Raw genomic sequence first — 16160 nt, forward strand, 5'->3', positions numbered from 1 at the left:
TTCATGACAAAAAGAAAAAAATCTTTTTATTTAAGAAGTTTGAGGGGCTGATGGGGTGGGGGGATGGAGGCCTGGTAGTGACCCCTCTCCCCTCGCCCAACTGAGTGCATTCTTAACGGACATGAGCACCTGACAAGAGACAGGTCAGGAAGGTGGGGTCTGGACCCCACAGCGCATGTTAGCTGGAACGGCAATGTCTGAAAAGAAGAAACTGTGGATGAAACCAAGGGGCTGGGCAGAAGCCCATGCCCCACCAAGGACCCGGATATGCTGAGCCCTTCTTTAGGGAACTAGAGTTCTGTCCCTAAGCATCCTCCCTCAGACCTAGGAGTACAGGCCGCACATCCTCCTCCCTCAGACCCAGGAGTCCAAGATCTCAGGTGCTCACCTATCTGCTGTGGTTTAGGCAAGTTCAGATTGTCCATGACCTTAACAAACTCTTCACAGCTGAGAGTGAGCCGAGGGTTCAGAGTCCGCTCCTCTTCCACAGTGGACACTGTGTGTCCTAGTGACCGAGGTAGGGGGAAGGGAGAGGAAAGTCAACTGCTTCTGCACCTTGGGCTGCTCAGAACTACAATTCCAGGAGGTCTTTGGGTGCCTCTCTAGCCTGGCACTAATGGGGGTGGGGGGGGTCTTCCCAAAATATTCCTGAGATTGCCTCCCCGTTGAGCATTATGGGAAATGTAATTTCCCACTGTCCCCTGAACTCTATAAGGAAGTCCCAGGAAAACCTACGCCCTGCAGAATTCTAGAAGTTGTCTAGTTTCTATATCCACACACAGCACACCCAAGCACTTAATCTTTTTTTGGCCAGAGGAATTTCTGGGATTTGTGGTCTCTGCACCACACAAAGAACATGGGAGCTGGCTATTCCCTCAAAAAGTCATGTAAGCCCCCACCCTCCAGCGAGTCCTCACCATGGTAATCATGAGCAGGGTAGACCAGACAGTTGCCTGGAAGAGTGAAGATCTTTTTGTGGACTGAGTGGTACAAGGTCTTAGCACAGCCTGGGGAAGGAAAAGTCAGAGGTCAGTGGGTGAGCAGGACAGAAGAAGCCCTAAAATGCCTTCCCTCAGGAAAAGGATGGAGGCTAATCAGGGTAGCTAAGCCCCCTCCCTCATCTGCTGCCAGCAGGCCTCTGTCGAGGTAGAGGTAGAGGGAAGGACATATATGAAGAATTACGGAATGGTGAGAAATTCGCCTTCATGTGGGATTGTAAGGTTGGGAAGAGACTCTGAAGTCCCCAGGAGGTATATCCCCACTCTGGGGAGCCCAAGGGCTCTGGGTAAAGAAGGTGAACTAGAAGGTAAGACACCAACGAAGAGAGGCCAAGGAGGAGAGTGGAACTATGGTTCCAACAAGAAGCCGAGTCCTGGACTGGGACAGAGGCAAACAAACCTCTCTGGAATGTTCTTCTGCCTTTCATTTCAACCTAAACCCTCCCATTTCATGGTGTGTTGGGAATGGATGAGTAGCACATTAGGAGTCAGAGAAGACGAGAGACTGAAGTGGAGAAGTGGAGAGGGAGTGGAGAGAGGGAGGCGGGCAGGGACCTGGCTTCCTCCTCCAAACCTAGTGTCAAACCTCATTCATGCACACACCTGAAGGGCGGCCGAATCCCGAGGGCCAGAACTAAACCCTGTTCCCACAGGGAAACCCCGAGTCAAACCGCCCTCCGCAGCTGCACCCCGAGGGTAACTGCTTCTCACAGCTGAACCAGGGACCACAGTCTCCTCATGGTCAAACCCCATCTCACAGCTGAACCAGGGAACACAGCCTCCCCGTGGTTAAATCCCCAGCCTTAACTGCTCTGAGCAGCTGATGTCCTGAGCAGAACTCGGCCCCCACCACACCCACCAGCAGCTAAGCCCCTTGATGTGGTTTTAAAACACCTTCATAAATTCTTGGCTCTTCTTGTTGAAACGTGACACTTCGTTTCCCTCACCTTGATCTAGCTGTCTGGATTATATACTTTGCTCCTAATAAATAGGAAATTGCAGAAGTGATAGAGTGTAACTTCTGAGGTGAGGTCAAAAAAAATGAGGGCTTCTTGGTCATTTTTTTCTTGGAGTATCCAGCTGCCATGTCATAAAGACACTCATGCAGCCCTATGGAACAGTCCACCTGGTGAGGAAGTGAGGCCTCTGCCAACAAGCACGGGAACTGGCAGCCACAAGAGGGAGCCGCCCCAGACGCAGGTCCCCCAGCCCCAATCCAGCCTTTTGCTGAGTATAGGCCACGTCCCAAGCTGCTCCTGAATTCTTGACTCTCAGAAATTGTGTGAGATAGTGAATGTCCAACCTTTTTTTTTTTTTTTTTTTTTTTTTGTAACTCTGCCACTGAGCTACATCTCCAGCTCTTTGGGTTTGTTTTGTTCGTTTTAAAAATATTTTTAGTTAAAGGTAAACACATTATTTTTATGTGGTGCTCCTCATTTTATGTGGTGCTTGCCTCACGCGTACTAGGCAAGCGCTCTACCAATGAACCACACTTGGTCCTCTAGCTCTTTTTTAAACTTAAATTTTTTAAAAATGAATTTGAGATAGGGTCTCACTAAATTGCTAAAGCTGGTCTTCAACTTGCAATCCTCCTGTCTTGGCCTCCAGAGTTGCTAAGATAATAGAGATGCATCACTGCCTGGCTAATCGTTGTTTAAGTCCCTACATTTTGCAATAATTTGTTATACAGCAATAGGTACCTAATGTACCCCTGGATTTAATGGGCCTTCAACAGCTAATGCCCTAAGTGGAACTCTTCCCATATTCTGGCAACTAAACTCTGAATGTAAAACTGGCCTCCTGAAAACCTAAGGTCCACCCATTCATTCTTGGAGCTGATGCTTAAAACCCTGGGCACATATAACCATATTTGAATCTTGGCCTGAATAAAGAGCCGATCACCTTGCTGGAAGTCTGTTCGTCCACATCCACGGATCAGCAGGGCATCTCCAGTAAAGGCCATGCTGTGGTCGTTCAGGACAAAGGTGACACAGCCTGGGGTGTGGCCAGGGCTGGCCCGGGTCTCCAAGGCCTAGCAGGGATGGGTGTACAGAGACAGTCACCAACAAGCTTTCAGGTAATTGGCCCCAGAAGCCCCACCTGGAGCCCACCAGAGTCACATCTAGATGAATGAAGAGATTATGAGTTTTCTTAAAATCAATTTGAAGTTTCTAAATGAAAATAACACCACAAAGCAAAGTAAAACAAAACAAAAAAACTTAAAAGGAAAGCACATTTTTAATGTATTTACCACAGTGGTCAATATGTTCAATATATGAACAGCTGACAAGACAGTAAGAAAAAGATAAGCACACTACCATAAAAATGAAATACTAAACAGGCATTAAAAGTGCAACTGCTAAAATGAAACTTAATGACGCTTCACAAATACTTAGGGACACAAAAAAGACATTTGCTATCCAGTAAGTGCAAAGAAACAGGTTACAAAGCAACTTGGACAGTGTGATATTTGCAAAAATTTAGTCTTTAAATATATATCTTATTCTTTTTTTTTTTTTTACTTTTTTTTTATTGTAAACAAATGGGATACATGTTGTTTCTCTGTCTGTACATGGCGTAAATGCATACCATTATCTTATTCTTTTTAAAAAATACTTTTTAGTTGTAGAGGGACACAATACCTTTATTTTATTTATTTATATTTACTTGGTGCTGAGGATCGAACCCAGTGCAAGTGCTCTACCACTGAGCCCCAGAACCAGCCCTTTATTTTATTCTTTGTTCTCTTTCTGTATTCTTCTTCTTTAAACTGTGAATGTGCAATTTTATGCTTAAAGGAAACACACACACACACACACACACACACACACACAAACACATATATAGATAAAATCCTGATGTGGGAAAGGTTCTTCTTAAGTATGACTAAAATTTTAGAGGCCATAGGAAAATAAAAATGTGACCACATAGTTCAACTGTTTTTTTCTTTTTTCTTTTTTCTTTTTCAATCCTGGGAATTGGGCCCAGGAACACTCTATAACCAAGCTACACATCTACCCCTTATTAATTTTTTTCCCCCTTGAGATAGGGTCTTGCTAAGTTGCCCAGGTTGGCCTTGAATTTGCAATCCTCCTTCCTCAGTTTCCCAAGTTGCTAGGATTACAGGCATGTGCCACCATGCCCAGGCAACTTGATGATTTAAAAAACAAAAATCAGAGTTAAAAAAAGGGCTGGGGAGATAGCTCAGTTGGTAGAGTGCTTGCCTGTCAAGCACAAAGCCCTGGGTTCGATCCCCAGCACCGTATCGGCAGTATGTAAAACAAAGTACTTTAAGGTGAAAAAAGCCACAATACATAAACAAATCCTAAGCACCAACAAGAATTCCCAAAAGAGCTGGGCATGGTGGTGCACACCTGTAACCCCAGTGGCTTAGGAGCCTGAGGCAGGAGGACTGCAAGTTCAAAGTCAGTCTCAGCAATTTAGTGAGGCCCTAAGTAACTCAGCAAGATTCTGTCTCAAAATAAAAAATAAAAAAAGGGCTGGGGATGTGGTTCAGTGATAAAGCACACCTGGGTTCAATCCTCATTACCAAAAATACAAATGAACAAATAATAACAAAAAAAAAAAGAAAGAAATTAAGAAAGAATTCCCAAAAGAGGAAAAAGAAAAGAACAGGCAGTTCGTGGAAGAGAAAATAAATAGTCAAAAATCACCTGAAAAGGTGTTCAACCTCCCTTAAAAGGAAGGGAGGGAGGAAAGGATTTAAATTTTAAAAACACTTATTTTCACCTACCAGAATGACAACTATCAGTCGCCTAAGGTGTTTGGGACAAGCCTTTTGATTTCCTGGGGTATGAGTACAAGTCAGCGTAATCATTTTGGAGGGAAATTAGCAGTATTTATCAACATCTCAAATACGCACACTTTATAACCTCTCAAGCTACTTCTGAGACTGCCATTAGGAACCCCTGACGCATATGCACCAAAATGCCCATGTTGGAAGTCCTGTGGTCTAAATCTCCACACTCAGCTCCAGGGAGGCAAGGGTCATCAGAAAAAAACATTACTCTAATGACCCAGCATCATTATTAAATTAGTCCTCATTTATAAAATTAGTCCCCACACACCAACCCCTCCTCCCTCTCACAGAGCTCCCCCTCACCATACCTCATCCTTGTCCAGGTCAGTCATCTGCTGACATCCAAGGACCCCACATGCAGACTCTGTGGCTCCCCACCAACAGTCATCCCGCCTTTCCTTACTCCAATTGGGTTCTGGATATCAACATCCCTGGAAAATACTCTTCCAGTGTCTTTGGCAGCTTGGGTAGCCCCTGTCTGTTCTCTGTCCACAAGATCTCAGTTAAGACTCCTGAGATTTCTAGGAAAGCTTTTCTTTCCCTGATAAAAGGAACAGGCATTGTTTTTTCTCTCTGGCTCTAAATTCAAGGTGTGAAGGCTGCCGCTGCAGCAGCCACCTTGCAACCGAAAGGGACAGCCCTGAGAACCCCACCAACCTAGTGCTGCTGAAACAAAGGTGGTGACTGCCTTCCTCTACCTTCCAGATGTCCTATTGAAGGAGAAAATTAACTCCTGCTTATTGAAGACACTGTGGTCATTTTTCACTTGTTTCATGTTCAGTGCTTGGTTAGTGGGAGAAATGACAGGAGGCTGCAGTGAAGCGAGCAAGAGTGGATGGTAGAGACGACAGGCTCGGATCCAGCGAAGTGCGGGTGAAGCCATGGGAGGGGGTGAGCCAGGGAGTGGCCGGATCGATGACGCGTTTTCTTAACATCAAGCACTGGTTCACTGCAGTACCGTGGTGGAAAATGGCCTTTTCAATACAGTTCTGGATCAATTAATGTCTCTTTAGGAAGAAAAGTTTATATGGACCCCTACCTCACACCACACACAAAAATAAATTCTAAATGGACTACAGATCTAAAGATGAAAGATCAAACAGCAGACTTTAGAGAAAAACATTGAATGACTTTGTCATCTTGGAAGGGGCAAAGAATCCTTCGGCACGCAAAGTCTTCACTCAGATCCAGAATGGACATGTTGAACTGCACTAGAATTAAAAACATCTCATTGTTTAAATGCACCATGAAGACGGCGGGTGGGGGAGGAGCTATACATAAACAAACATCCAACAAAGCTCTTGGATCTATACATAAAGATGACCTCCAAATCAACAAGGTAGGCTACCTAACAGAAAAACATAGTAAAGAAGTGAAGAAAAAAATTGCAAACCTGGAATCCAAAGGGTAGGAACACATGAAAAGGTGCTCCACTTCACCTGTCATCAGGGAAATAAAGTTACATCACCACAGGACGTCACCACACAACACCAGAAAGGCTGCCAGAAAGGGCTGATGTGGAGAAATGGAAACTCTGGTACGTTATGGAGGGAAACAAAAAACCTATCCATGCCCTGGGCTCACCTCCTGGCACACAGTCAGCACTGTTCCTAAAAGCCAAAAGCAGAAGCAGAGTGATGGACATGTCGGGGTGTATTCACCTCCTCATGCAGCAAAGTGACTACACGGGACAACGCGGAGGGACACAGTCCTCAGATACAAGGATGAGCTAGACACAAAGAGTGGCATCACGTCCGAGGAGTGGCGGGGGCAGCAAGGGCTGGAGTGGAGAGCAGGGGACAGAACGGGAGACCTCACGGGGCCTGCTGCACAGAGAGCGAGCACTGCTTTGTGAAGCTGCAGCTCAGCTCTGAACCAAGGTGGAGAATACTTACCTCTTGAAGAGGGCACAGGGACAAGGGTGAAAAGCAATCCGGGACTGCTGGAGGTTTCTAGAGAGGCTGGGGAGGCAGCAGAGTGGCAGAGCACTTGCCAAGCAGGGGTGAGGCCCCGGTTCCATCCCAGCACCACAAAGATGGGGGGGGGGACAGAAAGAGGGGTACAGAGAGGAGCAGACAATGATAAAGATACACACTGAAGCAGAGGCTATGGGCATGGAAAAAGACAGGGGCCAGGGTGGCAGGGACATGCTAGGAGGGTGTCAGGAGACCATGAGCTTGGTCCTGAATATGAAAACCTTCTCATTGGCAGCAGCCTTAGAGGTCAACATGCCTCCTCTTCCTTCTTGCTATTTTACTGGGTTGCTAATTTTCTAAGTAGGATAAGCCCAATGCTATAGTTAGATCTGGAATATCCCCCAAAGTCTCCAGCTCAGGTGCTTCTGGAAAGTGGAGAAACCTTTAGTAGGGTGGGGCCTAGTGGGAGGAAGTTAGGTCATTGGGGGCGTGGCCTTGAAAGGGATATGGCCACCATGATGTGCTGCCTCACCACGGGACCAAAGTAACAGGGACAACAGATCATGGACTGGAGCTTATAAAACTGTGAGTCAAAATAAACTTTTCCTCCTTATGTTTATCTCAAGTATTTTGTCACAGTGATGGAAAGCTGACTAACATGCCCAAAGAAACCATATGAAGACAAATTGCAATTAAACTTCTGAAAACAAAACACACACACACAAAAATAATCTTGAAACCAGGTCATATGCAGGGTGGCTGACTCCCAGAGTTAATAACTGCACAAGTGGTTCTTGGTATCAAAATTGTGCTGGTTGCATAAAAGAAATTGGGAAGTTTTTCTTCTTTCTCTATGCACTGAAATGTTTTAATCAGTTTTAGAGTTATTGTTCTGTAAATATGTGGTGGGTTCACTTACAGACCTGGTGATTTCTTTATAATTCTTTCCTTATTTCACATTTTTAAAAAGCTATTCCCATGAAACCATCACTACAATCAGATGACAAACATTTCCAACAACCCTGTTTCCTTGTGTCCCTTTCCAATCCATGCTTCCAATCCTTCCTCCACCCCTGTCCCCAGTCAACTACTGACCTTTCTGTTATTACAGATTAGTTTGCATGTTCTAGAATGTTATATAAATAGAATCAAATAGTTACTAAAAATTTTTAAAAAGCACTCTCTGGATCCAGATAGTGAGGGTTCTAATCTTAATTCTTTTACTAGCTGTGTGACCTTGGACAAGTTATTCTACCTCTCTGGGCCTGTCAACTTATTTATAAAATGGGTATAACAACTGTAGCCAGCTTGTAGGACTGTTATAAAGGTTAAGGTACTGAGAAAATTTCTCAGTACACAAGTGCTACATAATAAAAATTAAAATAATAAATAAAAATGTTTTAAAATTTGGAATACAACTGACCTAGTAGAATCAAAGTCTCCGGGGTTTGAATCCTGGCTAGGCCCTGCTTCCTTACTGTGTGATTTTTAGGCAAATCCCCTTCTTCTCTGTGCTTCCTTATCTGCACAATGGAGAAAATAATTCCGATCTCACGTCACTGTTAAGAAAGCTCGATGAGGTTGGTCTGTCAGAAATGACATGACAGAGGCCCGAGGGTTGGATGCGGCCCACAGAATTGTGTTTGGACAGGTCGGTGGTTATGAGGAGACCGCATCTGTTGTCCACCCTTCAGAAGTAGGAGATATTGATCTATTCCCAACTTGATTCTTACAATCAAACAGAAGAAAAGCTTGGGTTTATTCCCACATGTAGAAAACCAACGTGAACTGTGCAGTTCATGTCCCCATAAGTAGGGAATGCACCCGAAAATTTGCCAGAGGCCACACCACTCCCTGCTACCTGGTGCCAAATGTCAATTGCTATTTATACCCACTGTGGGCTTGGTTCACCCAAAACACAGGGTGAGAAGGGAAGTCAAAGGTGTCAGTAAAAGACAATTTGCATAACATGTCACAACAAGAACAAAACATGCAGGGAAAACATATTTCTCTGTGGGAATAAACCACAACGGTGTCAAGAGCAAATGTTTTTGCCTGGAACCAACTACAAGCCAGGCTCTGCTCTGCCCACTCTCCATGGGTACCCATGTTGGGCCATGATGGGGAAAACTGAAGCCCAGAGGGGTAAAACGCTTGCCCCGAATCACACAGCAGGAAGTCGCAGAACACTGTTTGCCCATCCAGCCTCTGTGGGCATTTAAGTCTGTGACCTTTGTATATCAGGCCAAATTTAGAGTTGCCAAAACTTTTCTGTATTATTAGTAAGGAAAGGATCAAGGGAGGGTGGGAAGTAAGAGAGCCAGGTGGAGCCCTGCCTTCCTGGAACTCTGAGGAGGGAAGATGGGGCTTGGGTTGGGGCAGGCAAGGGGGCCCCTCTGAGCAAAGAAACCCAGCCATCAACCCACAGCAGGACCGTCTGTTTAAACTGTCCCTTGGGCATCTGGGAGCTGAAAACCTTGGTGGTCAACAGCAAGGCCCTTGAAGTCAATCTGCCCAAGTTCAAGTCCTAGTTGCCCCACATCCAAGCTAGGAGGACCGCGCATGCGCTTAACCTTCAAACTTCCTCCTCCCCAAAATGGGTAGAGGGCACAATATTTGATTCTGAAAATACCTGGAGGTAAATGCTGTGAAAATTCACCAACAGAGCTGATGAGAAGCAAATACTCAATTTTTTGTCACTAATTGTTAAATGATTACTATTAACCAACACAAAAATATCCACGATCAACTTCAATCTGTAGGAAAAGGAAGTTTTAGAAGACAAAGAAACAAGTTTTAGACCTCAAGGAAACATCAGAAATATCTAGAATGTGGAACACACTACAAGACAACAGGTTAGGAAGTTTAAAGAGTCAATGTCATAGCTGTGTTCAGTAGCGCATGCCTGTAATCCCAGCGGCTCAGGAGGCTAAGGCAGGAGGATTGTGAGTTCAAAGCCAGCCTCAGCAATTTTGTGAGGCCCTAAGCAACTCCACAAGACTGTATCTAAATAAAATATAAAAAAGGGCTGGAGATGTGCCTCAGAGGTTAAGTGCCCCTGGGTTCAATCCCTGTACTAAAAAAAAAAAAAAAAGTCAATGTCATGAGGCACAAAGCATACAAAACTGTTCTGGATTGAGACTCAACAGCCATAATAAACTAATGCTGTGTAGGAACCTCTACTGGGTCAAGGTTCCTAAAACCAGCTGCAAAAAACTATTCTTGGAGCAACCCAAGAAATTTGAACATGGGCTCAATATTTAGTGATGAGATGAATCACGGTACACTGTGGTACTTTGACAAAGGTTTTGTAAAAGAGTGGTTCTCAAAGAGTAATTGAAAGAACCCTGAGGTTCCACAAGGTCAAAATGGTTTTCATAACATTTCAAAAAGTCTTTTACTGTTGGGAGTGGTGGCACACATCTGTGAACCCAGCAACTCAGGAGGCTGAGGCAGGAGGACTGCAAGTTCAAATTCAGCAACTGCTCAAGGCCCTGTCTCAAAATAAAGAATAAAAGGGACTGGAGATGTGGCTCAGTGATAAAATGCCCCTGGGTTCAATCCCCAGGATTCAGAGAAAAAAAAGTCTTCTGCTTTTTCCCCCTTGCATTGCCCTACAAATATTAGTGAACTTTCCAGAAGTTTCATGATCTTTAATGATGTCATTGCTCTGATGGCAATGGAATGTGTGCTTGTATATTCTTGTGTTTTAAAAAAAAAGTCTTGGGTTGGAGATATAGCTCAGTTGCAAGCACAAGGCCCAGAGTTTAATCCCCAGCACCACAAAAATAGGTAAATAAATTAATTAAATAAATATATAATTAAATAAATAAAAAACATTTTTAAAAGTCTCAGGTCTGTAGTTAAGCAGTAGAGCACTTGCCTAGCATGCACCAGGTCCTGAGTTCCATCCCCAGCACCAAAACACAAAGAAGTTGCAATTTGAATTTCTAATACAGGAAATACTAAGAGAATCACATAAACTAAACAGCAGGGCATGATGGCACACATCTGTAATCTCAGCAACTCAGGAGGTAAAGCAGGAGGATTGCAAGTTCAAGGCCAGCCTAGGCAACTTAGCCAGACCCTCAGAAACTTAGCAAGACCCTGTCTCAAAATAAAAAATAAAGAGGGTCGGTGATGTGACTCAGCAGTAAAGCACCCCTGGAATCAATCCTTGGTACCAAATTAAAAAAAAAAAAAAAAAAAAAAAAAAAAAAACATTTTAGGGTCTTCTTTAGTTCTTAGAAGAGTCCAGAGATCAAAAAGTTTGAGGGCTAGGTTGCGGCTCAGTGGCAGAGCACTTGGGTTTGACTCAGCACCACATACAAATAAATGAATAAAGGTCCATCAACAGATGAAGAATATATATATATTTTTAAAAAGTTTGAGAGTCTGAACACTGTTAGAAGACTTGAGGGGTGATATGTCTACAATTCACTTTTCCCCCCCTTTGCTGGGGATGGAACCCAGGGCCTTGGACATACCAGGCAAGCGCTCCACCACTGTGCTACACCCTGAGCCCCTGCAATTTACTTTTGAATGTTGGGGGTGGGGGAAGTGGGAAGCATATAGAAAGAGAGAAATAAAGCAACTGCGATAAGACACCAGTAACTGGGGAACGTATGGGAACTGTGTGAGGGTGTTAAAATCGTTCTTTTTATCGGGGCTGGGGACATAGCTTGAGTGCTTACTTGCCTAGCAAGTGTGAGGGTTTTATCCCCCAACTCTGAGGGGTGGGGAAGGAACTATTATCTCAGTTGCATGTAGATTTTGGAAGTACTCAAAATAAAAACTTGCAAGTGGGCTCAACTAAGCTCTTGACTGAAGGCAGCTTCAGCTGCTCCTGAAACTTGAGTATCTCCCTGGTTGCAGAATATTCCAGCTGGTCCCAGTTAACCCCTCATTCTTTCAACAAACTCATCACTTCCCCTCCACGATGCATCAAATGCAGGACGCACCACACCCTTTCTTGCAGCAGCTAAATCTTCTGAAAGTTCCCGCAATCAGGCAAACAATACAAACAGGACCAAGCAGCGCAGTCTCCGCTCACAGCCTGGCAGTTCCTGCAGCCTACACTGCCCCCTGGTGGCCAGCAAACTCTCCGCCTGCTTTTCATTTGGTCCCCATGTTTCTTCTTCCAGGATTCAAAAGTACCATGGTAGAAAGATCCACTGTTCCTAGGACAGCTAAGCTCTAAAATCCAAAGCCTCATTTTCATCGTCACTAAATACTCTGTAACTCCATTAACTAAATCCAATTCCTTTATTTTGTGAAAGGAAAAATTATTTGTTCTGTTTAGGGGTGGTGTGCTAACATGTCCAACTTGGTGATGCATCAAAAATAAAGATGGGCTGCGGGGGATAGCTCAGTGGTAGGGCCCTTGTCTAGCACTTGAGAGACCCTGGCTTCCATGCCCAGCACCACAAAAGAAAAAAAAAAAAAAAAAGATAGTGGTGTACAGTGTTAATGTAGTTTTTCCAAATTTTCTGTGTGCTTGAAATTTTTCCTTATAAAACGTCAGCGGGAAAAAAGACTTGCTTCATGATTCAAATATCTAATTTCAAATAAGAGGAATTACTCTGGTCAGCTTGTCATTCTTTCAAAATTCCTCCACGTGGGTTACATAGGAATGACTGATGGAACTTCTGAAAACTACCGATTCCCTGTGTTCACCCCCAAACCATTAAAGAATCTCTACATCAGGGCCTGAAGAATCATATTTTGAGCAGCACTCCTCTATAAATCAACAGATTTAACAGGCAAGGCTAACTTTCTCAATCTGCCACCTGCTGGGGGGAGCACAATGTTTAATTGTCACTGCTTATTAGAAAAGAAAAATCATTCTACAATGAAACCATTCACATTTGGTCCATCTTCAGAGTAAATTGTACTAGTTCAAAAAACTGTTTGGCACAATGCTGTGATATGTTTTTTATTGCTGTAATTTGCATTTTGCTTATTGAGCAGTGGATCAGAATATGGGTCAAAATCATAAAAGAACTGCCACTTAAAAAATACGTATGAGTTATGGATATAGCTTAGTGGTCAAGCGCTTGCCTAGCAGGCCTGAAGACTTGGGTTTGATCCCCAGCAACACAGACACACACACAGAGCATGCCTACAGTCCCAGCTACTGGGAAGGCTGAGGCAGAAGGATCTCTTCAGTCCAGGAGTTCAAGACCAGCCAAGGCAAACATAGCAAGACCCTGTCAAATACAAAACAAAACAAAAATCCAACTGTCTGGCAATTTCTACTAAAGTCAAACATTTTATCTCTATGACACAGCAAATTCAACTCCTTGGAATTTAGGGCAGTGTTCACCATGAGATTTGCACAAGAATATTCATATATTCTTATACAGCACACTAGCCCATGCCTGTAATGCCAGCAACTCAGGAGGCTGAGGCAGGAGGATTGCAAGTTCAAAGCCAACCTCAGCAATAAACTTAGCCAGGCCCTGCCTCATAATAAAAAATAAAAAAGGGCTAGGATATAACTTAGTGATAAAGTATCCCTGTGTTCAATCCCTAGTATTGCCAAAAACCCCTCACAAAACATGAAAACTTCATAGCAATAGTTTTCATAGTAACCCAGAACTGAGAACAATCATTAAAAAGGAGAACGCAGGGCCTGGCACTGTAGCTCAGTGGCACAGTGCTTGCCCAGCACGTGTGAGGCACTGGGTTCGATTCTCAGCACCACATGTAAATAAATAAATAAAATAAAAAATAAAGGTCCAACAACAACTAAGAAAATATTAAAAAAAAAAAAAAGGAGAATACATAAACAGACTGTGGTGTAATTTACACCATGATATACTCTACATCAGGGATCAGCAAACTGTGGTGGGGTGGACCAAGCTGGGCCTGCCAGGTGTTTCTGGAAAGCCTGCAAGCGGAGAATGATTTTTGTATGTTTTTCATGGTTGAAAAACATAATAATTATTTTTTGACACATGAAAGCTATCTGAAATTCAAATTTTAGAGGCCCAAACCAATATTATATTGGAACACAGCCATGCTTATTAACTTATGCCCCATCTATTGCTACTTTCACACCATAAAATGAGAGCCCAGTAGTGGCAACCCTACAACCTCTAAAATTGAAAATAGTCACTATCTGGTCCCTTCAAGAAAAGTTTGCCAACCCCTGCTATAGAGCAATGAGAAGAAAAGAACTGCAACAACAGACGGCAGAGTCTGTGGAGTATAAAGAGCCAGACACAGGCGCACACACACGTGTAACTAATAATTGATCTTTCTCCTCCTTCTCCTCCTTTTTTATTTTTGTACTGGGGATTGGACCCAATGGCACTTTATCCCTGAGCCACATCCCCAGCCCGTTTTACTTTTATTTTGACACAAGGTCTAAGTGGCCCAGGCTGGCTTTGAGACTGTGCTCCTCCTGCCCTGGCCTCTGAGCATCTGGGACCACAGGTTTGTACCACCTGTGCACTGGCTTGTAATTCTTCCACATAAAGTTCAGAACAGGTAGAACTATCTGTGGAGACACGAGTCAGAAGAATGATTCCTTGACAGATGTGTCACCAGCCAGGAAGAGGGACAAGGAAGCCTGGGGGTGACGGCCTGTTCTATACCTCCATGTGGGTGGCGAGTACGCGGGGTAAACATACGTGCACGTGTACCAGCTGCACTGTGCAGGCTGTGCACGTCCCACCTTACTGTGTGGATGGTAGAGACCCGACTTCTTTAAAATTAGGAGCAGGAAAAATAAGAGGGTTAAAAAATGGACCCGCCTTCAAAGACTGACAAAGAGCTCAGACCAAAGACAAACCAACACTGAACAACCATAAAGTCAGATTCTAACAGGGCTGGCAAGGCCGTAGGGGGAACTGGAACGCTCAGGTGCTGCTGGTAGGTCTGTAAAATAGTGGGACTGCCTTGGGAAAGTATGGAAGCTCCTCCAACTGTTAAACATAAAATTATCATGTGACTCAGCAGTTCTACCCAAGAGAAATAAAAACATATGTTGACGGAGAAACGTGCATATGAATGTTCCCAGCAGCAGTATTCATAATAGCCAAAAAGTGGAAAGAACTCAAATGTCTAGCAACTGATTAATGCATAAATAAGACAGGGCGTAACCATCCATGTAATGGGATGTTGTTCAACAATACAGAGAAATGAAGTACTGATACATGCTACAATAGGAAAGACTGCTGCAAAAACGGTGCTGTTCAGGGAAAGAAGTCAGTAAAAAATGATCACGTTGTATGATTCCATTTCTATGAAATATCCAGACTGGGAAAATCCATAGAGACAGAAAGCATATTACAAATTGAGGTGGTGCAAACCTGTAATCCCAGCAACTCAGGAGGCTAAGACAGAAGGATCTCAAGTTCAAGGCCAGCCTCAGCAACTTTGCAAGACCCTGTCTCAAAAGTTAAAATTAAAAAGGGCTGGGGACATGGCTCAGTGGTAAAGCACCTCTGGGATAAATCCCCAGTACCAAAAAAAAAAAAGCCAGGCATATCGGCACACGCCTATAATCCCAGCAACTCAGGAGGCTGAGGCAGGAGGATGCAAGTTCGAAGCCAGCCTCAGCAACTTAGTAAGGCCTTAAAAGCAACTTAATAAGACCCTGTCTCAAAAAAAATTTTTTAAAGGGAGGGGGGATGTGACTCAATGGTAAAGCACCCCTGGATTCAATCCCTGATATTAAAAAAAAAAGTTGCCGAAGGCTGAGGAAGAGAAAGTGAAGACAGGGTTGATGGCTCAGGGGTATGGGATTTCTTTTTTGGAGAAATGAAAATAATTTAAAATTGCAGTAATGGATATACATCTGTGAATACAGTAAAAGTCACTGAACTGCATACTTTAAAAGAATGACTTGTATGGTATGTGGATTATACCAATAAGTTGTCACTAAAGATAAAATAAACACTGAAATCAAATGTACCACAGCTAAACCCTTCCACACTTGCTCACGGAAAGCAAGACTCACCTTGACACAAACTCTAAACGTTCCTAATCCTTCTGAAGCTCTGCTCAAATCCAAGAAATGCTCATTAGCACCTGAGTGTTAACACGCCACACACAGAAGCGTACAAAGTCTTTTTTACCTCCTTCCCAAAACAAGCTTGAAATAAAGAGTCTGTGTCTGGGCACAGAGGTGCCCACCTGTAATCCCAGCAGCTTGGGAAGCTGAGGCTCTAAGCAACTTAGCAAGACCCTGTCTCTAAAACAATATATATTAAAAAGGGCTGGGATATGGCTCAGTGGCTAAGCGCCCCTGGTTCAATGCCCAGTACCAAAAAAAATGTCTGTGACCACTGCAGTGAAACCCTCTGACCCCCAAAGTCCTCATTTCCACTGAACACTCTTGATAAATAAACTGTTTCCATTGAGCAAAACCTTTTAACCTAGAGGCTGAGACCTCACCCTGTCACCTGGCATTGTGTC

At 43.8% G+C, this 16160-nt stretch overlaps 1 protein-coding gene across 7 annotated transcripts in view; it reads right to left on the reverse strand.

Annotated features, from left to right (window-relative positions):
• Ethe1 (ETHE1 persulfide dioxygenase) overlaps positions 1–16160 on the reverse strand; it is a 27349-nt gene continuing 11189 nt past the window's right edge. For 6 of the 7 annotated variants that reach the window (XM_047528597.1, XM_047528595.1, XM_047528593.1 and 3 more), the window contains 4 exons: positions 2901–3030; positions 918–1007; positions 389–505; positions 1–197 (listed from right to left, as the gene is read on the reverse strand). In XM_047528597.1, the coding sequence (XP_047384553.1) occupies positions 145–197; positions 389–505; positions 918–1007; positions 2901–3030 (390 nt within the window). In that variant the 3' untranslated portion in view covers positions 1–144. Of the gene's footprint in view, positions 198–388; positions 506–917; positions 1008–2900; positions 3031–5126; positions 6466–16160 lie in introns of those variants that run through there. The other variant, XM_047528599.1, reaches the window with a different exon arrangement.

This window comes from Sciurus carolinensis, chromosome 16, assembly GCF_902686445.1.
Source record: "Sciurus carolinensis chromosome 16, mSciCar1.2, whole genome shotgun sequence".
Classification (NCBI taxonomy): Eukaryota; Metazoa; Chordata; class Mammalia; order Rodentia; family Sciuridae; genus Sciurus; species Sciurus carolinensis.